General features: G+C 42.4%; 1 protein-coding gene across 1 annotated transcript in view; it reads right to left on the reverse strand.

The window, feature by feature from the left end:
* Positions 1-19,027, reverse strand: part of CDK5RAP2 (CDK5 regulatory subunit associated protein 2) — a 71,710-nt gene extending 52,683 nt beyond the window's left edge. The window contains exons 1-12 of the mRNA XM_080355792.1: positions 18,883-19,027; positions 18,657-18,715; positions 17,300-17,367; positions 14,010-14,120; positions 12,520-12,596; positions 11,344-11,467; positions 10,632-10,783; positions 8,419-8,575; positions 6,979-7,032; positions 6,096-6,215; positions 5,408-5,500; positions 3,267-3,485 (exon numbers count right to left, since the gene is read on the reverse strand). Of these exons, the coding sequence (XP_080211918.1) occupies positions 3,267-3,485; positions 5,408-5,500; positions 6,096-6,215; positions 6,979-7,032; positions 8,419-8,575; positions 10,632-10,783; positions 11,344-11,467; positions 12,520-12,596; positions 14,010-14,120; positions 17,300-17,367; positions 18,657-18,715; positions 18,883-18,935 (1,287 nt within the window). The 5' untranslated portion in view covers positions 18,936-19,027. The remainder of the gene's footprint in view (positions 1-3,266; positions 3,486-5,407; positions 5,501-6,095; positions 6,216-6,978; positions 7,033-8,418; positions 8,576-10,631; positions 10,784-11,343; positions 11,468-12,519; positions 12,597-14,009; positions 14,121-17,299; positions 17,368-18,656; positions 18,716-18,882) is intronic.
* Between the last annotated feature and the right edge of the window lie 4,117 nt (positions 19,028-23,144).

The following is a 23,144-nucleotide window of genomic DNA, read 5'->3' on the forward strand; positions in this document are numbered from 1 at the left end:
AATACAGAAGACCAGAGCAGACGCCTCTCCCTTCTTGTCAGGTGGAAAACAGGTTGGTGAATAATTAAGTCAGGAAGCTCCAAAACCTCCCTCTCATGCTAAACTACAGGTAGGAAGACTAAATAATAAATTCTGCCTAATGAGTTACTCTGCATTTCCCCTGATCAAATATGAATACCTAGTAAACACACTCTGTCTACGTTTAGGTCTGGAAAGAGAATGGGTCCTTAAAGTGTTTAATCATGCAAATTTGAACAAACTCTTCCATCAAACAGCACTGAATCTGTTGTAGACACAGAAACGTGGTGGACACCAGCATTACGGACGAACTGATGTTTATTCCTCATGTATTGTACTTATTAATATATGCCCAAAAGTTCTTGTTTCAAAGAGCTTAAAGTGATGCTGAACTACTGCTTAACAGCAGCTTCTGGGAAGTACAGAACTGGGTTTTGCTTTTAAACTTGACCTAATAAATAGCTAATAAATTGCTCAAGGACGTCTATGGCCACTGCTCCAGGAGATGCCTAATACTGGGCACAGTCTGTCATTTGGATGATCAGCTCACACGTAGCAGTCTTAATTAATTTAGTTTAATTAACCTTCTTCCATTTCAGGACAGTAAACCCCAAAGCATCTCAACAAGCTGGGTTTACAACAGGGCAGAAGGATGTTTTCTGGATCTTTAAGGTTTGGTTTGGCTTTTTTTAATAGCTATATGCAAAAATTCAGATTATCTCAATTACAGAATCACAGAATCCCAGAATGTCAGGGATTGGAAGGGACCTGGAAAGCTCATCCAGTGCAATCCCCCCATGGAGCAGGAACACCCAGATGAGGTTACACAGGAAGGTGTCCAGGCGGGTTGGAATGTCGCTGGAGTAGAAGACTCCACAACCCCCCTGTGCAGCCTGGGCCAGTGTTCTGTCACTTCTCAAATTTAAGTGGAACCTTTTGTGTTCCAGTTTGCACCCATTACCCCGTGTCCTATCATTGGTTGTCACCAAGAAGAGCCTGGCTCCATCCTCCTGACACTCACCCTTTAGATAGCTGTAAACATTAATGAGGTCACCCCTCAGTGTCCTCTTGTCCAGCTGCAGAGCCCCAGCTCCCTCAGCCTTTCCTCATACGGGAGATGCTCCACTCCCTTCAGCATCTTTGTTGCCCTGCGCTGGACTCTCTCCAGCAGTTCCCTGTCCTGCTGGAACTGAGGGGCCACAACTGGACACAAGATTCCAGGTGTGGTCTCCCCAGGGCAGAGCAGAGGGGCAGGAGAACCTCTCTGACCTACTGACCACCCCAGGTACCATTGGCCTTCCTGGCCACAAGGGCCCAGTGCTGGCTCATGGTCACCCTGCTGTCCACCAGGACCCCCAGGTCCCTTTCCCCTACGCTGCTCTCTAATAGGTCATTCCCCAACTTATACCTACAGTATATGAAAAGTCAGTGAAAATTTCCCTGTGAGTGCAGAGCTAAGACAACAGTTCATTAAAGATGTTGAGGGCATTTTCTCCATTTTAGGCAAATTCTTGCTGCCTTTATTCTAATAAAATAGAAACGCTGATAAATAGATATATCTGAGCATAAATAGAACAGAATTTTTAAGGCTGTCTCATAAAAGGTTTGCATTGGATCACTGACGTGGTTTGCTATTTGTCAAAGAGCAAAATATCACGGCATATTTCTTTGCTCTCACATATCTGCTACTTAATGGGTAACATTTCACAGGTAATGTTGCTATATCCAAATGTACGAGCAACTCTGAAATTGAAGCAGCTGTTCTGCAAGGAGCAGGAAATAGGTTAGGGATATAATTTTTCTAAGACTGCTCATCTTTTGACAAGAATGCTTTTCCCCAAGGAGCCAGTCATTTACATGAAAAACTTGGACATAATGGAGTCAAACAGGCTTCTGTAATACAAGTAACATCAAATTCTCTGGCAACTCCCCACTCAGCACTGTTTCTCCCATCTTTCCTATACAGAGTTATATTCCAGCTCCCCTGAAAGATGAAAAAAAAGTTCTGAATAGAGAAGACAGTTAAATATAAACACTTTAAATCAATAAAGTATGTTCTTCGTGGCTGTTTTACTGACAGGAGCGATCTGTTCTTTCTCTCCTTAACCTCAACACCCTGAAGAAATTTCAAAGCACACCAAAGATAGAGACTTTGTGACGGCAGCCTAACCACAGTTGACAATCAACCAAAAATGCAACTTAAATTGGGGGCAGAAGACATGGAGAAGAACTTATTTGTTTGTAGGTAAAGAGATCCCTCTACTGGTTTTAAGTGATATTGCAGGGACGGCAATTTCCACGTATACCTGCTTTATTGAAGTCCTTATTTAATAATTGAAGCAAAACATTCACTGAATAAATAGAAGCTCATTTAATCTTTTATGTAATTTAATATAGCAGGAGACTAATCCCTAGCTGAAGAGGACCAGACTTTTCACCTGGAGTCTCGCTTGCACGCAAAGACTTTATAAAAAATTCACGTGGCAAGACATACACAGTGAGAATTGTGTGTTTTATGTCAAACACCCTGCAGAAGGTGCGTCCTTTTTCCAAAGGAAGAAAAGAAGAAACTTGCTCATTCACTTTGTTGCATAAGCTGCATGTACTGGACACAAAGGTGCTTATTTAAACACCTACAGCAAGGTAAAAAACTCTAAATGGAATATGAAGCGAAATAGATACAGCACATAATTTTTTATGCTAAATTGTGATCAACTAATCCTGTATTTTGGGAATTTTACAAGCAGAAATTATTAAGTATACAATCTTTAGAGTGACCCTGCTATGAGAGCAAAAAGCCAGGCAGAGTTTGGCTTAAGGCTGCAACAACTGGCTACTTACTCCTGTTCTGCATTGGAACTTAGAATAAAGTAGTGTAATTTAAGATAAAGTATAGACATGTAATAAGACAAATAGAGCAGAAGTATAAAATGTACATTGTTGTTCATGTTCAGATTCTCCATCCAGAAAAACTGAAACCAACAGTAACCATTTACCACTTATAAAGGATAATGTGGTTTTTCTTCTGGAACCTGACCAAGACTATCAAAATTCTATTTATTTTAGAATACATGCCAGAATTTTCCTTAATCTTCTTGGCCGCATTCTTTTGAACACTGGCTTTAGGCAAATGCATTTACCTTCCCAAAAATCATTCAAATTAAAAAACTAATTGTTAGAAAAGAACATGCTAGAAGTGCTAAATTATTTTTAAGCTTTATGAAATAAAGGAAAAAAATGATAATAACATTAATGGTTTTGTCACTTCTGCTCTTCTGTAGTTGTGCTTCATCCAGCTCCTTCTCCATTTTCTCTCTTTCTAAATTCAAATCGCTTAGCTCTTGATCGGTCCTTTTAATCCTCCTTTGTAGTTTACGATTCTCAGCATCCTTTGTAAGGTTTTCTGAACGCAGCTCTGCTAAGAGGGTCTCTTTTTCCATCAAGAGAGCTTGATAATCCTCAGCACCCTGAAATGTAAAGAAGCATTCAAGTTCTATAAGGTATTCTGTAGAGACGCGAAGTCTTTACTCCTGTTGTGTCCAAACCCACTCCCCCGCGTATTTTTCCAGTACTTCACAATTGTGGTGCAAAAATACAGTGAGATGACAGTTACACAAGAGAGAAAGTGCTACACTGAAAATGTTCTGAGCTAATGTAACACAGGTTTCGGTGACATCCAGCGCAGGATGACAGCGTCTCAGATAATTAAGAATTAGATAAAGGTTGACCTGCAAAGGAACCCATAGTGCAAATGAGATCATATAATTATTATTGGTTCCCAAAGCTCTTATTCCATAAAACTTTCTACTTCGGGGTCTATTTGAATTCAGACTAGGTCAAGCAGTTACCAAGTCATAAGTGTATTTTTTATATGAAATAGCAAGTCTGATTCGTGTTCTTCCCCATCACATACTGTTACAACCAGCCTCCAAGTCCACGATGGAGGTGATAGGAGTAGAGGGGCTGCCCAGTGGGATCTACTCACAGAGAACTGCCTTCAACCCAAGCTTGGAGCTAAGGAGCAGAGTAATGAGGAGAAGGGCTTGCTCTGTCACCCACAGTGCAACACGGGTTCTGTGAACGGGAGGAATGAGTTGCACACTTTTTAAATCTAGAACTTCACAAATATTATCAAGCTCTGATAAAAATGAAAGGGTTAAAAAAAAATTAAAAAATCAGAGCAATGTTTCTAAGTAGGACTTTCCAGGTATGAAAAAGCAAATATACACTACAGATTCACACACAGGCAAAAGTGACCTGAATAAGAAACAGGATATACTTCTCTCAATAGAGCACGTTTAAAATTTGACCTTAAGTGAAACAAATGGCTTTTGAAGAAATGGAGGCGCTCTGTGAGAACTCAACGTTACAGCTCTGAACATCCCAACACACAGGAAGTCAAGGAAGGAGCCAGGAGACCTGCGTGGTTAAACAGGGAACTGCTGAGCATGCACAAGTGGAAGAGGAGAGTGTATAGATCATGGAAGGAGGGGCTGGCCACTTGGGGAGAATATCAGGCTGTTGTCAGAGGGTGTAGGGAGGCAGCTAGGAAAGCTAAGGCCTCCTTAGAATTAAACCTGGTGAGAGGGGTCAAGGACAACGGGAAGAGCTTTTTCCAATATGTGGCAGATAAAACTACACCAGAGGCAATCTAGGCCCACTGATGAACAAGGTGGGTGCCCTGGTGACAGAAGATACAGAGAAGGCAGAGTTACTGAATGCTGCCTTTGCCTACTGTCCTGAGGAGCCCTGTACCGCTGAGGCTCCAGAGGAAAGCAGGACAATGGAGGAGTGCTTGACCAACCTCATTGACTTTTATGAGGATATAACAAGACGGATGGATGATGGTAGAGCAGTGGACGTGATCTACCTTTACTTGAGTAAGGCATTTGACACAGTCTCCCACAGCATCCTTGTAGCTAAACTGAGGGAGTGCGGGCTGGATGAGCGGGTAGTGAAGTGGACTGTGAACTGGCTGAAGGGAAGAAGCCAGAGAGTCGTGGTCAATGGGGCAGAGTCCAGTTGAAGCCTAGATCTAGTGCAGTGCCTCAGGGGCAGTACTGGGGCCTATATTATTCAGTATATTCATCAGTGATTTGGACGAAGGAATAGAGTTTACTATCAGCAAGTTCGCTGAAGACACCAAGCTGGGAGGAGTGGCTGACAAGAAACAAGATAAGTAATCTGACATTTTAAGACTGTACCGTTTAAATAATTTGGTTTGGGAAGTTTTTTTTCCAAAGTAAGAAAAATTAAACATTTGAAACAACCTTTTAAACTATTTTCCATTCCTCTACTTGCAAAGTTACAAAGCACTACCTGCTGTGTGGAATTAAGGAGAAGGGAGGAGCAGGGATGGGGGAAGCCACATCAATTGCTTGCTTCTTACCTTGAATTTTTGGACGTGTGCTTTGTGAGTTGCCTCTCTTGCCTTGGCCAATGAAGCATTTAGATCTTCTATTTCAGAACCAAGCTCCTCATTCTTTAAATAAAGTAAAATGAATACTATATAGAAACAGTTATTTCCAAGGGATGGTGATTCAGCAATAGCTATCCCATCTCATTATCCATTCATCCAACTACACAAAACAAATACTTTAAAAACACCAGATATATCATAACAAATCTTCTATAAATAAATTCTCGTTCTTATACCACACGCACTAGATCGCCTATCACTCAAGTTAAATGTTTCCCATTCTTCCACAAAATCTGAATTTCAGCTGATGTCGACTTCTCCTGTTTTCACTGTCTTTATGACAGCTCCACTTACCCAACAACATAAAATACTTCTCATATCTTTTAAGTGGTGCTCAGAGCTGATAAAAATCAATGTGCAACTGAGAACATTTTTCTTCAAAGCTCTTACAGGAGAAAATACCAGTTAAGTAGCTTTTTTGTCTCTCCTCCAGTCCAAGACCCAAAACTCCAGATAAACAGAATTGCTTACAGATATGGCAGCTGTGATTAAGGACCCACTCAAAGCCTCCTAATGATCAGTCAGCCCCTGGTACATACACAACACACTCCCCTCCCAATGAGAGTTCAACACACCAGCAAGATCATCATCATCATACCTCTTTTTCCTTTGCTTTTAATGCCACCGTTAGCCCTTGAATGGTTTTATCCCTTTTCAAACCATTCTTCTTTTCCACAGCAAGCTCGTTTTCTCTCTCTTGCAACTCTTCTTGAAGTGACTAAATGAGATGATGTGAAAGTTGCATTAACTTCCCACTAAGAGATACTGTAACTACACATTAATAAGCACATTCGCTCAGAGTTCACAGAATATCAGGGGTTGGAAGGGACCTGGAAAGCCCATCCAGTGCAATCCCCCTATGGAGCAGGAACACCCAGATGAGGTTACACAGGAAGGTGTCCAGGCGGGTTGGAATGTCTGCACAGAAGGAGACTCCACAACCTCCCTGGGCAGCCTGGGCCAGGCTCTGCCACCCTCACTGAGAAGAAGTTTCTTCTCAAATTTAAATGGAACCTTTTGTGTTCCAGTTTGACCCCATTGCCCCTTGTCCTATCACTGGTTGTCACCGAGAAGAGCCTGGCTCCAAAAAATGCTTCTCTGTACCTCAAAGATTTCACTTAATCAGGACCCGCCGAGCTGCCTCCAATCAGCTGATCTCAGGAACTGAGTTTTGTATCATATCACTCAGATTACTAACGTAAAATATAGCCTCAAAATGTAAGTCATCATTTTAAAGGTGCCTGGAATATAGTAATAAGAAGTGTAATCTCATGGGCAGGCCACGAGCATCGGGTTCGATATTTGATGAGCATGCCTATCAGCTTTACTGAATATTGCTTGAAAGCCAGAAAGGATCATTTACCAGAGGACTTGCTTTGCTTCTTTTCAAGTCAAGGCCTCTCTGTTTCTATGAATGCATAACAAGAGACACCAATGTGCACTGAAGTAGGCAAGGAAACAGAAACAAGATTAGAACTTACCTGAATCTTTTTTTCAAAGGAATTTCTCTCATTTTTAAGCTCCATTCTAATAGCCTATAAGAACAAAACGGCTGTTACATACAAGTAATTTCATTCTAAACATAAATGTAACTCATGAAACATTAAAATAAAGCAAAATGAGCTTAAAAACCTTGGGGAGAAAAAGAAAATAACACAAAAAAAACTTAGCGTGCACCTCAAAACTGTACTACATTAAACATTCCTTCCTAGCAGTCTACAAATCCACAGTATGAGTCTGTCTAAATGAAGAGGACAAGGAAAAAAACCCCACAACACACGTCATGTTCTTCCACAAGACAGGACAACTGCACTCGCAGAGTTGTTAAAAATGCATTTTCAAGAGACATTTATCTATGTCAGCAAGATGCTTTTCTCAAGAGAGATTTTAATTAGCCCTTTTCCTCAGGGAAGTTACGGAATTTCTGTTTTTAAAGTAATCATACGGAAAAACAGAGCTGTGCAAAGGTATTCATCAGAATTTGTTCTCCAATACTGCATCCCCAAATGATGACACAGTCTGTCCACCTCCTAGGAAATGATTCAAGATGACACTGTCCTCATTTTCACCTTGACACACAAATATTTTTGTGAAACAAGGGTAGTTTTTCCTGACACATACTGATTTAATTGCAAGAAGACCCAGAACTGAACACTTAATTCCACTAATCAGTCCGGCCATAGAAGGTTCACTTGCCTGTTCTTGCTATAGAATAAAAAGGTATTTAGGTACTGCTCAATATTAAGTTCCAATACAAAGGGGCAGAAAATTTCTGAGAAGCACAACAGCCTCCGTGACTACTTTTAATTGTGGCAGCTTTAATTTATTGCTTAAATGATCAGAGGAAAAAAAGACAAGCCTTAAAAACCTGCTTCTACCTTTCAGCTTTCGGGAGATCTGTCTTTAAAAGTCAAGTGAAATAAAATACTGACTCTTAACACCTTTTGTAGGCTAAAGGTCAGACTTTCACTTCAGTTCATGAGATTTTTTTATGCCTAACTCCCTTATCACAACTTTTTCACAATAGTAGAGATACTTCCCCAAATAAACTCTTGACTCACATTCTGAACTTCTACAGAAGTCACGTCATCTATTGAGGGATCTATTAACATCTTGCATTTTATAAATATATATGTTTCTAAAAAGCAATTGCACAGTATCTATAATAAAATACAGGCATAAAGTCAATGGGAAAGATGACCTCTCATGGAATGGATGGTAAGCATGGAGAATAAGGATGAATATTGACTCCCAAACCATAATATAACTCATGAATGTTCAGGGAATGGAGAAGGGAATAACTGTGGAGAGCTGTATTTTTAAAAATGGGCTTAAGTCACTCACATACCATCAAGCACAAATCCTTTAAGATCCTAGACCGCATGAGATTTAGAACACAGCTGTTCGGCCAGTTTCCTCACCTCTATCTCACTATCTTTTTCACGTCTCAAAGCGACGGTAAGTTCTCTGATTTTTTCTGCTGATAAGTTCCCATCTCCACTCTGAGCCTTTTCCTCTTCCAGGTGTTGAATTTGAGCTTCTTTACTTTTCAATGACAGATTCAGTTGCTCTATAAGTCTAAAATTATAAGACTTTTAATATTAATCTTGCATCATCTACCACAAATTCTCCAGTCATTGCAGTGAATCTTGAGGACAACTTTCCTACATAAAGACTCCAGAAAACACATGTAAAACTGAGGGGAGACTTTCACAGCCCCTTCTCCCTCCAGAGAACCCAGAAAAGGCACCGTCACTTCAAAGAGAGAAACAACCAGGGTTGAGCTATCCGCAAAGTGCTCATTTTTATCTTCCTCCAGTACCATTTCAAATGCCAACACTTCAGCTTCAATGTTTCAGTTACATCGTCCTTTTTAACACACACAAAAAGCGTATCAATCTATTCCACTTCTTAGCACATACGCCACCGATCCTTACGCGCCGTCACTGTCTCTCAAGTACCCTGTTTCATTTATATTCATACCTAAGCTGGTTCTTGTTTCACATAAGCAAAAAAAAAAAAAGAAGTTAGGTCAGCACTACCTTCTTTAGTCAATATACACGTTGACACTCCAGTATTCTAACTGAGAAAAACAATAACGCTTGAGTTTTCTGACAGACATAAGGGTTATATGTGAAAACTTCCGGGCATAAGATGCCAGCTGAGATTCTCTCAGTACTTTGTAGCCAAGACGGTGAAAGTACCTTTTTAACACAATATGAATTCCAGATGTACTTCTCCCAGACAAGTTTAAAGCATTGTACATTAATATTTGATTCACTTGAAGAAATCAAGTATTCTCTTCTTCCATTAGCACTATGTTTTTCTGGTCCTGTGAATCCTTATACTGCTCTAGCAGTATGTACTTACAGCAGATCCTGCTAACTCTGGATAACAACAGGGGGCGGAAGGGGGAGAAGAGATACGTTCTTCATCATACTCTACTCAGCCTTCACTCCAGTGATGCAATCCTGACAATTTGTTTCCACACTTCAAGCACTGTTTTCACACAATCTAGAGAGCTGGCAACCAAAGCACCTCTCAAAGGGACTGGTTTCCTAAGTCCTTCCCAGCTCAAGTCCCTCAGGAGAGCAACTGTGTTCATGTAGATGACTAATGGATAGAAAGACGAAAACAGGAAAGGGAAAGGGGGGAGGTAATGTGAAAGCCAGGTTATAATTACTACAATGACAGATAAGATGCAGTATCAAAACTTCTTAGAATAGTTTCATAATTTCATGCCACTGTAGATTTCAGATTTGCAGTTTTAAACCTTATACTTTCACAAAAACTGCCCAGAAAACAGTGCAAACCTTGCTTTGGTCCTACTGTAATACAAAACTGATGAGATGAAAGCCTCAGGCCAGCACAACTTTCTGTACCAGGGTACACCATTTATGCAGCTACCTGCCAGGTTCAGTCACAAACAGATAGGAAAGGATACTCCAAAGTGTAAGGAATCATAACAGTCTTTTGATTTCCACCCCAGGCTCACATCCCCTAACTAACTAAGCTTTACTGGGAGGCTTGTCAGGAATGTACATTACCCTGCGTAAGTTATCGAAAAAAAAAATACAAAAAACAACACATAAAACACACAACCTCCAGCCTAGTGAGATTTTACATTTTCCCTACCTAAAGTTACTGAACAACTCGTGTACCTTTCCAAGTACCTGCCAAACAAGGCAAAGCCAGTGCTTTGCAAAGCACAATCAAACCTACGAAGCCCAACCACACTGTGTTTCCCTTCCCATTAAATTTACCACCCTCAACAGATCCATCACTGGGACTGAAGAGAACAGAAGCACCATGAAATCAGTAAGTGAACACCAATGAAAGAGCCAAGTTCTACTCAGCAATGGTTCAAGAAAGCAGCAAGCAGGAGGTAAGTCAGCGAAGTTACAAAGATGCAGACTGATTCTCTGACACTTTCAGACAACTTTTAAAGACGATTTTGCTATCATGCAGTATGTAAACTGGTTGCTGTGTTCATTTAATAGCTAAATAGATTAGATGGCCAGTAACACGCACGTATCTGAGGGTAAGATCAAACTATTGAAACCCATGTCAACTCGTCACACTTTAGCAATAAACAAGTTCAGTAGTTAGAAACATCATCAGCAGGAGTTCTGACCTGTCCTTCTCAGCTCCTGTAATCGTATCCACATCCTTTGCAGGGGCATTCATAATTGAAGAAAGTTTCTGCTCAGCAGCTGTTCTCAGAGCTTTCTCCTTCTCTGTCATTGCAGTAGCTTTTTCCACGTCTTCTTGGGCAGTTTTAAGATTCTGTAATTAAAACACACAATCCAAGTAATTTAGGAACTTCTCTACCTATCCAATAGGACAAAGAATGCTTTGAGAAACCCCAATTCCATTAAACTGAACAAAGGTCATAGAGAATAACAGAATGTTAGGGATTGGAAGGGACCTCAAAAGCTCATCCAGTGCAATCCCCCCATGGAGCAGGAACACTCAGATGAGGTTACACAGGAAGGTGTCCAGGCGGGTTGGAATGTCTGCAGAGTAGGAGACTCCACAACCTCCCTGGGCAGCCTGGTCCAGTGTTCCAGTGGAATTCAGGAACCAAAAGGTTTGTGCTGAGTGTACCTAAAATACCACCAATAGGTACGAATTTCCTGAAGAACTGCTATCGTCGTATTTGACATTTCAGGAGCAGCTAAAATCATCTTCCCTCTCATTTTTTTTCCTCCTGGTTTTGCATTGGCTATTTTTCCAGGAAAGCTGAAACACTTTTGAAAGTACATGTAGATCACAGTATCAAGTCCCAGACAATCGTACAAGGACAGTACCAATTTCTAACTACTCCTTCAGTTTCAGCCACTCACCTCTTCCAGAAGGTTTATTCTGCTAGTCAGGATTTTTTCCATTTCCTGCATCTTCTTTTGTGCCTCTTCTTTCACACGCTGTATTTCAGCTTCACCACCTTGGGCCAAGCTTTCAACTGCCTTACTGAAAGACCATAATAGAGATCCCATTGTATATCAGAGTGGAAAACATTTAAAGTGCAAGCGGCTGACAGATTATGCACAAGCGTCTCCACTTCATCTGTACCTGCTTGTCACTTTAAGGTTAAATAAAAATATCTACGCACTATATTGCAATTATTGTCTGACAGTTCCACACACAAGCCTTGTCACAGTGGATAAGCAAGCAGTGTATATGTATGTTGAAAAAGTCTAGTATTTCCTTCATATTTTTAAAGTCTCTACTTGAAACTAGGCTTCTGTGAACTACTGAAAAAAGGGCTAATTGGTAGCAAGTCAATGCCATGTGAGATAAACCACATAGAGAAAATTCCATAGAAAACAAGGCTCAAGTAGCAGTCAGTAGTTTTCAGACATTGTCAGCCTGGAGTACTTTTGAACCAGGCACCTAGAGCAGCAGTTTAACAGGCTATTGTCAGCCCTATGGTCATCCATTCCCTCCCTAAAGCATATCACTCCTTGCCCATGCCATAAAACATAATACTATGTAATTTTTAAATAAGTAGTATCTGTTTATAAAAGAATGTCTGACAGAAAAGCAGGAATTTTAGGTGCATTCATTTTTACACCATTAAAAGCCACCAGATTCGCTCTAGATGAGTTCTGAACTGCTCTCTCAGCCTGACTGGGAAGTGTTTTGTCTCATGTCTTCTCAATCCAGTGCTGTAAAAAACTAAAAAGTCCACCTCTTCACCCGTCGAGACAATTAAGCTCTTAGCTTAACTTCTGCAGAAGGAATGCTAAGCCATTCCCAACCAGGGAGTCATTTATTCACCTAAAATACCACAGAACAAATGAGAATATCAAAGTCGCACCATCCAGTATAATTACATTAACACCATTGTGCGTTTAAGAACACACACACGTAACTTCCGTAATTAATTAAGCGATTTCTAGGTGAGTGCCCTTAAAATACCACTGTGGGATCCTCATATTCCTAAAACATCAGGGGGAAAAACAATAGAAGTTAAGATCTTGGAAATCCTAAGTAACATTGGGAAATACACTGGTACTCACGAGGCTTTGATGAGCAGTTTCTCTCTCTCCTGCAGATCACGCTTCAGACTTTCTATCTCGACTTTCAGCTCGATGTTCTAGGACAAAAGAATAAAACCGTGTGGAGAGAATTCAGAGGTCACCCTACCCAAAAGTTACTGACAATGTGTAGATTGCTTTTTGCTTGGACCAGCAAATATAAAGTATAATTGGGCTAAGAATAGCATGGAGACATGTTAGCTTTTAAAGGACGTGTTCTGCAAGGTTCAAGACTTTCAGAAATCTCAAAAAGCATTCAGGACCATTGTATTCAAGCAACACAAATCCCCTACACACACACAGACATAACTATTATAACAGGGAGTTTCTAGGACTTCTGTGCATGGTGGTTCTTTGAGTTATGGTATCTTCATTTTCTTTTAAAAATCTGATTGTATCAACTATGGAGTTTTTAATAACCTTAAAATTATTTTGTTATAGCCTGATAAAGCTATCCGTGACATAAGCACACACTGTACAAAGAACTTCTTGGGCTGCAAGCAGACAGACACCATTTTAATCCATTAGCACCTACAAAACAGACACCAGTGTAGGAAACCAGGACAGACACCAACCAGCAACATTCAGTTGAAACCATGACCAAGCTAAACATCAATCTATGTACTTAACAACTGCGACAAGCATCAAGAGAGACTTCAGTTCCCATCCTATTACAAGAGAGACCTGATGCAAGCATCTGTTATAAATAACATGCTACTGCGTTACCAAAATGACTCTTCTTTCCTCTAGAGCGCAGGCAGCACCAAAGGGCATAAGAAATCCTTACTTATCATCTGCAAACCTGAAATCATGAGGATGCAAGACATACCGCTCGACTCAAATCCTTCTTCCAACTTAAAAATATACAAGTTTTTCTACAAGCTGACATGGGAAATACATAGATTTCCCAAATCCTGTACAAATACACATTCTTTCAGTTTAGAGCAATAAAACTAGAAGCTACACACAGCCCCGGTAAAAATTTATCTGTGTGCTTCAAAAGAAGCAACTTTGAGCTGGAGTGCTCAAACCACATCTGGGCAGCTGTACTGACAGCTGATAAACCCAGAGAGGAACAGAGGGTGAACTGAACTGCCCAACAGTAGAAAGCAGAATAACTACGTATCAAATTCAGGGGAGCTGTGCTGCTGCTTCCTCTGCTCCCCATTCAGTACATGACTTCAGCAGAACAACTACCAAAGATTCATAACCACTTACAGGAAATACAGTATCTCTGAGTCTGTCCCATAACTATGGGCCCACACACATTAGAAAATAATTTTTCCACACCTTGTAAAGGACATTTTAATTTAGCTATTACTGAAAAGGATTAGGCCAAAATTAAATAAACTCATCACATCAAAATTTCCAACAACAATAGACTCAAAAGTTGAGTAAAACAGGTAAAGTCCTCACAAAACAAATTTGAGAAAACATATCTATAATTCTATTAAATTATTCTAAATGCATACAATTTTGTATATTTCTTCAGTGGGACCATCAAATTTCTGCTGCATTCGCTCCTCCAGAAAGTAAATACGGAGCTTCAGGTTGAAGTTCTCTTTTTTCAGATCAGTGATTTGCTGTGAAATAAGCAAGAAAATGAGCAAATTACGTTGTGTTTCAAACCAAGTAAAACAAAGAGTGAAAACAACATCAGCTGGGTTTGCTCTGCACAGTGCAAGGTTAGAATTCGAGATTTAACATGGTTAAATGTGGGTGATACACACACACACACATATATATGTATTCAAATGGTGAAGGTGTTAATAACAGTACATGACACCCAAGTCAAAATGAAACATCCCTCCAACACAGTCTCACCCAGGGAGCTGCAAATACTCCTAGTCACAGAATCCCAGAATGTGAGGGGTTGGAAGGGACCTGGAAAGCTCATCCAGTGCAATCCCCCCATGGAGCAGGAACACCCAGATGAGGTTACACAGGAAGGTGTCCAGGTTGGTTGGAATGTCTGCACAGAAGGAGACTCCACAACCCCCCTGGGCAGCCTGGGCCAGGCTCTGCCACCCTCACTGAGAAGAAGTTGCTTCTCAAATTTAAGTGGAACCTCCTGTGTTCCAGTTTGAACCCATTGCCCCTTGTCCTATCACTGGTTGTCACCGAGAAGAGCCTGGCTCCATCCTCCTGACACTCACCCTTTAGATATCTGTAAACATTAATGAGGTCACCCCTCAGTCTCCTCTTCTCCAGCTCCAGAGCCCCAGCTCCCTCAGCCTTTCCCCATAAGGGAGACGAACTAGGCTTCTGTGAACTACCACGTTCAACTAGCAAGAGCAGATCTTCCAGCATTTGGTTTGTGGTTCTTTTTAAGCTGCCAGCAGATCATTTCCTGTTCGTTCAGGAAAGGTCCAAGTGCCAAAGACACTCAAACCATATCAGTTGAAATTCTAGTTAGTATTCACACATTCATTACATTTTGGAGTCAAAAGGAAAAAATTGTTTCAAAAACTCAGCATTCCTTAATTCTGCTCACATGTATTTCAGTGGCAGAGCTTAAGGTTTCTGTTTTCAAAAGGCAAACAAAACAGTCCAGGCAATCATAAACCAAGAACTGAAACAAATGTTGGCTCTGACATTCAGTTTCCTAGAGGTAAGTTAATTGAGGCAGACTGCAATTTAAAAGTTATAGCTTAATAAAAGACAATGTGTAAAATGCAAACAAGTTCACACTACAAAGGGATTTTAATGGCAACACTCTCAACTTATGCGTTTAAAAGACGCCGTTGTAATTCCTTCCTGCATTTGGATTTCTGTATTTAAAAAAGGAATGAAAGAAGAGAAGCAGCCAACACTTTTTGAGAAAGCAGGACAATGCAATCCGCTCTACACCCCGGACAGCAGGGCAGCAAGTACCACTTGCCTGGCACAGCAGCTCTTTTCCAAGTCTGCACAGAGCCACTTGTATGCATCTGTCAGCAGAGGCTGCGGTTTCACTGCACAACACAGGTTTTGCCAGCAGAGGCCATTTTACAAGACAGTAAAACTCTAAGTGGGTTTGGGTAGACAAGAAAGAACCCACAAATATTATTACTTAGCTCCCTAACTTGATATCAATCATCCCACTTCTACTCATGAAGGCCTGATAAACCATAACAAGGTCCTCAAGTAAAGATGCCTTTCATTTTGCCCATGTAATCACTTATTCTATCACACAGTGGTTCCCGCCTATATTGCAAGAAATTGTAACACACCATAAATACTAGGAAAAAACCTACACCTCTAACGTTATCTGTCTCAGTATCTTCTCTGGGTCTGAAAATACAAGGACCTTTTCTAGGTGGATCTTCAAGGGTCATTACAACCATCCTGTTCTCTCTGCTACTGGATTTTTAGTAAATAGTAAAAGGTCAAGAAAAGCAAATGCTCTCTTTGTCAAGTTTAACCTTCCAGCTACCAGTAACATTAAAGAGTCAAAAGCAGAAGTTATAGAAATATCTGTGTTTAAAGGACTCTTCGTTCTTCAGTTGAATGGATGTTTTAGCTTCATTATACTGTTTGCATCCATAAAAGCCTCCGAGACCTTTTACAGCTCAGTTTAACACAAGGGGTCTGTATGTACCAGGAAGCCAGAGATCTGTGGGAGAGACTTTCTCCTCTGTATCACACACAAACAATAGATTTTTCCTCCCCTCTACAACTCTTTCCCCTGTGCAAACAAACACAGCAGATAACCACTTGCCAAATGTATATTCTAGACAGGGTCTTTGGCGTATATCAAAGACTTTAAGCACATACTAATGGCAAGACTGTCTCTTTTTACCCCAGCCAATACACAAAAGAGAAAGTGAAATAGATACGGGCTATAAAAAAACATCCTTCACCTGCGCTTTCCAAAACAAGCTTTAAATCCTGAACAAAAGGTATAGCTTTCTGCTCACGGGGACATAAGGGCACAAGAAACTGAAAGAGTGTAGAAGCAACACTCATTTCAAACATAACAATGCTACAAAAGGCCAGAGCAGCTACAGAAGCACTGGAAACTGCAGACACTTGAACACATCCTGAAGATCACAAGCCACAGCCTTTATCTGTAGCAAACATCTCCGAGATTTGTTTATTGCTATCCTCTCTATAGTTTCTTCACAGAATCATAAGAACTTGAGTTAAACGTCTTAAAGCAACAGAGCTATACCCCAACCACACCATCATTCAGCAATTATGAGCAACTGGCTTCTTCAATTTGAATAACCAATACAATTGATTTCTTTTTTAAATATCTGATGTTTTCTTTTACACTCTAGTAAGTGCCAAGAACAGTTTTTCTACAGAACTGTCACAATACTAGACCTTTACAACAAAAGTATTCCAAGCACGCTCAGACATAATTATAAAGGTAAAAGGTATTCTGCAGCAGTCAATGAATTAAAAAGTCAAATCCTGTACTAGTCTCAATGAAAATAAACATCAAGCTTCCCTGAAATTAATCAACTGCAGATTTGCAAACCAAGTTCTTATGTTTCTGGTGCTTGCGTGAATGTTTGAGCCGAGGTTGCCAATTTTTGTTTCGCAACTCAAGAGCAGCAGCTGGTTAGTCTCAACACTTTTTTTTTTCCTGTTTTTGAAAGCAATACTTAAGAAACAGAGGTTGAAAGCATAGACAGACAGCTGGTCACACATCCAACAGATCCGTGCTGATGGACACAAAGTAAGAACCTGACCCAGAGTCAACACTTTAGCCAGCATGTTTGAAATACCTTGGCCATAAATCTCCCACCGAGTCTTATATTAAAAATCTGCTTACATTTTCATAGTCCTTCATGGTCCGAGCTCTACTTGGCGAGACTGTATCCTCTGCCACATCTGGTAACACTAGACATTTAAAAAGACAGAACAAGTTCAGGCAGCAGAACCTCTAAACTAAGCTTCAATTTGGAGACAGCAAAGGTCTACGCTAATTCCTGTTCCTAAAATGAATGTACACGTATTTAAGCTTCCGTTTGCATGTATATTCTGTAACAGCCACATTTAACAGGACTGCATAACTTATTTCCATTCTGATTGGTGAGAGCAAACTTTTAATCAGAATAATGAGATTGTATAAAACATGTAGCACTTGCATCATCTTAAATATAAAGAGGTAGCTGAGAACTCAGACTGACTCTCATACTAACTGAAGGAAAATATTTTCTTTAACATACTTCCAAAATTGTTATGCAACTATGTAGAGGAGTCTGGAAAATAACCCAAAGATGCCAGCCAGTGGTTTTTAAATCTTGACATTCTAATTAGTTTCACAAGGCAGCTTTCCTAGAGCACATGCAGGACGTAGTAACATTACTTTGCAGCATTTAGTATGTTTCCTATATTTGTTTATTCTCACGAGCAAACAGATCTTCCTGTGGAACCACCTAATTCGAGTCAGTTTCAATTGCCTACTTCAGCTATACAATGAAGTCAGCCAAGTTACCTTGCTTGTTACATGAATGTATAAAAAGAAATCAAAAACATACACTTTGAATTTACAGAACAGGGAAGGGTTAAGCCCATAGGTAAGTTTCAACATAATACTGCTCAGCTGTTTCACTTTAAAATAAGTGTTTCAAGCAAGTCTCCCACACCTGGAGAGGAAGATACTAACATGGTCGTCATATAGAAAAAAGCACTGAATTACAGCTGCTGTTCAACAGGAACTAGACAGGAAGGTTTCTTAATGCAGAAATAGATAAAAGCGAAGATACAGAGTCCAGGTCAGGTCTGCGGGCAGAAGGAACTGAAGAGCTGAGCTGCAACTGATCAACCTAATGCTGTGCAGCATGCGGCTTCCCTAAAGCTGAGCAGAATACGAAACAGCAACATTGCCTTGCTTTATATTCTAAGTATTTTAAGTACACGCTCCACAAAACCGCTGCTCATCTTACGCAAGGCTCGTTATGACCTCAGGCCACAGAGGGACAGCGGTAAGTGCAGCAGTAACTGGCGCTCTATAGTGACAGAACTGAAGCTGCGTCACTTTAAAACATTTTTCTGCCCTTTTTTCCCCGCTCAGGTTTCGAGATCCCCCCCCCGAAGCACCGAGCTCCGGGCAGCGGCGGCTGAGGGGCCCGATCCCGCCGCCTCCCGCCCGCCCCGGGGGCTCCATCCCGCCGATCTGGGCTTACCTTCGCCGCCGGCCGGGGGCGCGGGGTCCCCGCGGGAGACGTCTGGCAGCTGGGAGATGCTGAGGAGGGAGGAGGACAGCGCTGAGAAGCCGAAAGCGTGGGGAGGTGTCGTCCCCCCGACACCCGCTCGGGGCCGGCAGGCCCAGCCCGGCACAGCGGGGAGGGGGGCGGTGGGCCTGGCGCCCGCGGTGGGACCAGCCCCCACCCAACGGTCCCGGCCGCCTACCTGCCCTCAAACGCCACCGGCAGCGTCGGGTCTTCCCCCGGCAGCGAGTCCATGGCGGCGCCGGCCCGCCGACCGAGCTCCGGCTCCTTTGTGCGCGGCTTTGGCGGCTTCGCTGGAATTCAAACGGCCGCAATCGCTTCCGCCATCTTTGCGTCGACGGAGGCGAAGCCGCTGAAGCCACCTCGGGAGAGCGTACGAGGCGGGCACAATGGAAACTGAAGGAAAGCCGCCATATTTGGTGCGGGCGGTGGCTAAAGTTGGGCGGGAAGGCGCCATGTTGGCTGAGGGCAGAGCGGGGCGGGGTGTGACGGGGACTGCTAGTTGGGCTAAAGGGGCAGAAAACTGTCGGGCGCCATCTTGAGTGAGGGCAACCGGGGCACGTTGTTCAAGCCTATGGCCCAGCTGAGGCGGGGGACCGGACCCGCCTCTCCCCGGGGGCCTCCGGGCCCCGCTCCAACAAACACACGTTTGGAAGAGGCTTTTGCTGGGGTGCGCCGGGACGCCGGGCTCTTGGCAGAGCTGCTGGAGCTGATTGTTTCCAGGTCTTCCCCGGCGCCAAACCGACTTGGAGAGAGAAATAATTACACTTTGGTTTCAAATTCTAGTCACTACTCTTTGTAGCTGGCAGCTGGAAATGCTAAACTGAATTAAATCCTGCTGTGGTGTCCCCTCCTAGAGGAGTGTCTGGCCGGGGTGACCATGCTGGGAGCTCCAAACCCCGCTTTGCTTCTCACACTCTTCACCCTCTTTTCTAATTCATTTTGGGGAATCTATGTGTAGGATTTAAACACTTTCCTGCAGCATTTACAGCCTCAGCCAGGGCACCATGCTGGGACTCGCTCAGCACCGCTGGTAACGTGAGGAAGCTCTGACCCAGCAACACTCGACCACAGGAGTAACCGTGTGCTGAAGCCTTAGATTTGGTTTCCTTTTCAGTACTGAACGTGTCAGGTTTCACTTGTTATTATCTGGGCTGTCCCAAGGGGATTCTCACCTGGCCAGGAAATAGGACATGGATAAGGGCCGACCATGGGCTGTGGTAATTTTGTGGGTTTATTACTCCAAATGGCCATTCTGCCCCATTAGCTCCGTTTTCTCCAGGTACCTGCTCCAGCTCTACTCTCTGTTCAAAACAGATGAAAGTTGAAAGCCTGTAAAACACCCTAAACTGTTGGTAGCAGCCATTGCAAACACTGGATGTGTCTGGTCACGGTGGGCTTCCCATCCCTGCTTCTGTGTACAAGCGCAGCTGTTAGCGCCCCAAAATGCCAGGCACGACTTAGCACAACCGAGCTCTTAATCTCATCTCCTGTCTGCCTGAACGTGCCTGATTCCCTGCACTTGGGGTCTGATCACCCTACGAGATGTTCAGTCCCTTCAATTCCCGCATGACCTTTGAGAGACATTTGTCACCTTACGTGACTGGGTCCCCTTTTGCAGTGGCCGCACCTTCTGCCAAGCTGAGGTTTGCAAAATCGGGTCTGCCATATGGCACCGGGATTTGATCAGCCTGAACTGTGGCTTCCCATGTTTACAGAGCAGATCTTCATATAATTAAGCGTACTTAATGAGTCCGCTTACCAAAAGGAGGACACCAATTTGCTCTTGTTTCAGGTGGCAGTAGTGTGTTACATTTTTGATCCATCAGCCACAAGCACAGCACAAATCATTCACCGCTTGTGTGTGACAGGCTGGTACAGCACCCATCTGTCTGCAGAGCCACAGTGCACACCCCAACATACGATCTTCCGAAGGAAATCAGCTAATCCTTGCTCAGTTCTGATGGACAAGGGCATATAGATATATACATGTATATATACTGAGACATGATGGACAATGCACTGCCCAATGTTTTAAAATCTCCAGCAGCACCAAGAAGCTGCGAAGGGCAGAAAGGGCTGGGAGATATTTTGTTTAGAAGCAGTTAACAACTTGCCTTCTGATAATCTGCTTAATGTTGTTTAACCTTATCTTAATTAGTGGTACATTTGGGGAGATTACGCTAAATCCTTGTACCAGGAAGCCTCATTGGATCGGCGCTTTCCCACTTTACAAGGCAGCCTGAGATCTTTACCACCTCGGAAAGAGTAGTAAAGGGAGTCTGGGAAAGGAACACATGGTGAGTGCAACATATGTGTGAGTTGCCCAGAGGATCCCAAGGAGCCAAATGAAATCCAGCTGCTCCGGGCACTGTGGCTGCATAGGGACAGATGTCACTGCTAGCCGAGCACGGGTCATCCTTGCTGTCCTCAAGTCCCTGCCCTGGGGACCCGCTTCAGCATTCATTTGTGTCCTCCTGTTATGAGTTCAGAGCAGAATTCCTCCAAAGCTGTGTCAAAAACAGGCTGTTCTACTAACACAAATCACGTCTCAATAAACTCCCTGGAATTTCACCAGTGTGGCCCTTGCTTATACAGCTGTGGCTCAGTTAAGCATCTGAATGAACACTTAGTTTTAAGTACTCCCTTAATTGATGCTGACTGACCTCTCCAAGTTTCTTTGCTTATTAAGGACCAACGAGTTAGACGTAACATTCAGCAGGAAAAACTGGCCTTCAGCATTCGTATTTGCTTCTGTGCCAAAAAAAAAAATCAATTTCCTAACACTGACAAGTGAAAAAGAAATGCAAGTTTTCCATAGGTCCTTTTGCAGACAGTACCAGAACTATTCAAAACTATGGATGCCACAGATGTGGATTTCAGAGTATGTGTTAACATAAATTTCTTTTGAAAGATCCATTGTGGTCATGGAGAAAAATCTGATAAAATATCCTCTTCCAATTTCTAGTTTTGCTCTGTACATTTCATTGCGAATGACTGCATGCATCTCTGACAAAATATGTCTATGTGAATATTACAAACAATAATGGAGAAATATGAATTGACTGTCTGGCTACCAAACACATTAATGGAAGTAGCTGAAAGCTGGAATGGTTAATAAGCAGACACAAGAGATCACAGGGCTCATTTTTCAGATGGATTATCTGACATGGAATGTCAACTGATGCTAAATGAACGAATGAATATCTGATGGTAAAAATATTGTGTGCCATAGTTCTAATCTCACATATAGGGCTGTAATGAAGGAATAATTCTCTTGGAACAAATGTCATTACCGAGACAAGATCAGATTCAATCCTTTAGGTTTCAAGCCAGCTCTGGTTGCTATCAGTGAAAAGACTCCCGCTGAACTTCAATGAACAAAAAACAAATGCAAAAATCCAAGTGGCATAGATACAAATTATATACATTTATTTTTATTCATTTTAAATAACATTCTTCTGTATAAATTCTGACATATATTCAAATCATACACTTTTTTTCTTTCTTTAGAAATGCATTTGTAAGCACAGCATATGCTTAGGAGACGCCTTATTTGGATGTGTAGTAAGACTGATGGGTTTCATTTGGGAGGAAGTACAACTTTTAAGGCCCACATTTTTCTTATTTTAATCCATTCCTCTGACACACGAGGCGCAGGGCCCTGTGGGAGCTCATTTCAAAACTTCACTTTAAAGAGAAATGTATTTTTAGGATTCGATCTTCTATCCTTTATTTAAAGGAGACTGTGCAAACTTTCTGCTACATTTACATTGCGTGTAACATTTCAGATGCTGTACAGCAGGGGTTACCTGGCCCGGGATGCCTGCAGGATGCTCAGTACATCCCCTCCTCTCTCACACGCGCCTTCCAGCGCGCTGTTTGCTCAGCCTGGTCCGGGGGAATTGCCATTGCACGGGATGACATCTCCTGACAGCTCCCCAGGGCTCACGCTCCACATGGTTATTTCTAGCAACAGCGTCACATTTGAGATCATCTGTCCACATCTGTCGTGCTCTGTGCTTACCAACTGCTCTCCTAATCTGTGGGCCACCTAGGCTGCCCCGTGCCTGTGACACGTCATTGCTTTTTGCCCTTTTCTCACTCCATTATATCCTCTTGCCTTCAGTTACTGGCCTGTGGAACTGAACTCACCCCACCCAGACCAGCTGGATCCACAGGGCCCTCACGACCCTGAGGAACCTGCCTTGAGAGCTGGTTTCCCACCTTCTTCCAGCCCTTCCCTGCCTTGTCGTACCTTCTCCATGCTCTACAGCCACCGTACCATGCCACCAGCTGCCCTTCTCCATGACAGCCACACCACTGCAGCCAGACAGGGACACACGCTCAGTTAGAAGGTGACGCGTGGTGGCCCTTCAGCAGTGCCACCAGTACCTGCATCGCCACACCAGCCCCAGAAGTCACCTCAATGCCTTCCCCTTG

The sequence above is a fragment of the Nesoenas mayeri genome (genome assembly GCF_963082525.1).
Source record: "Nesoenas mayeri genome assembly, chromosome: 18".
Classification (NCBI taxonomy): domain Eukaryota; kingdom Metazoa; phylum Chordata; class Aves; order Columbiformes; family Columbidae; genus Nesoenas; species Nesoenas mayeri.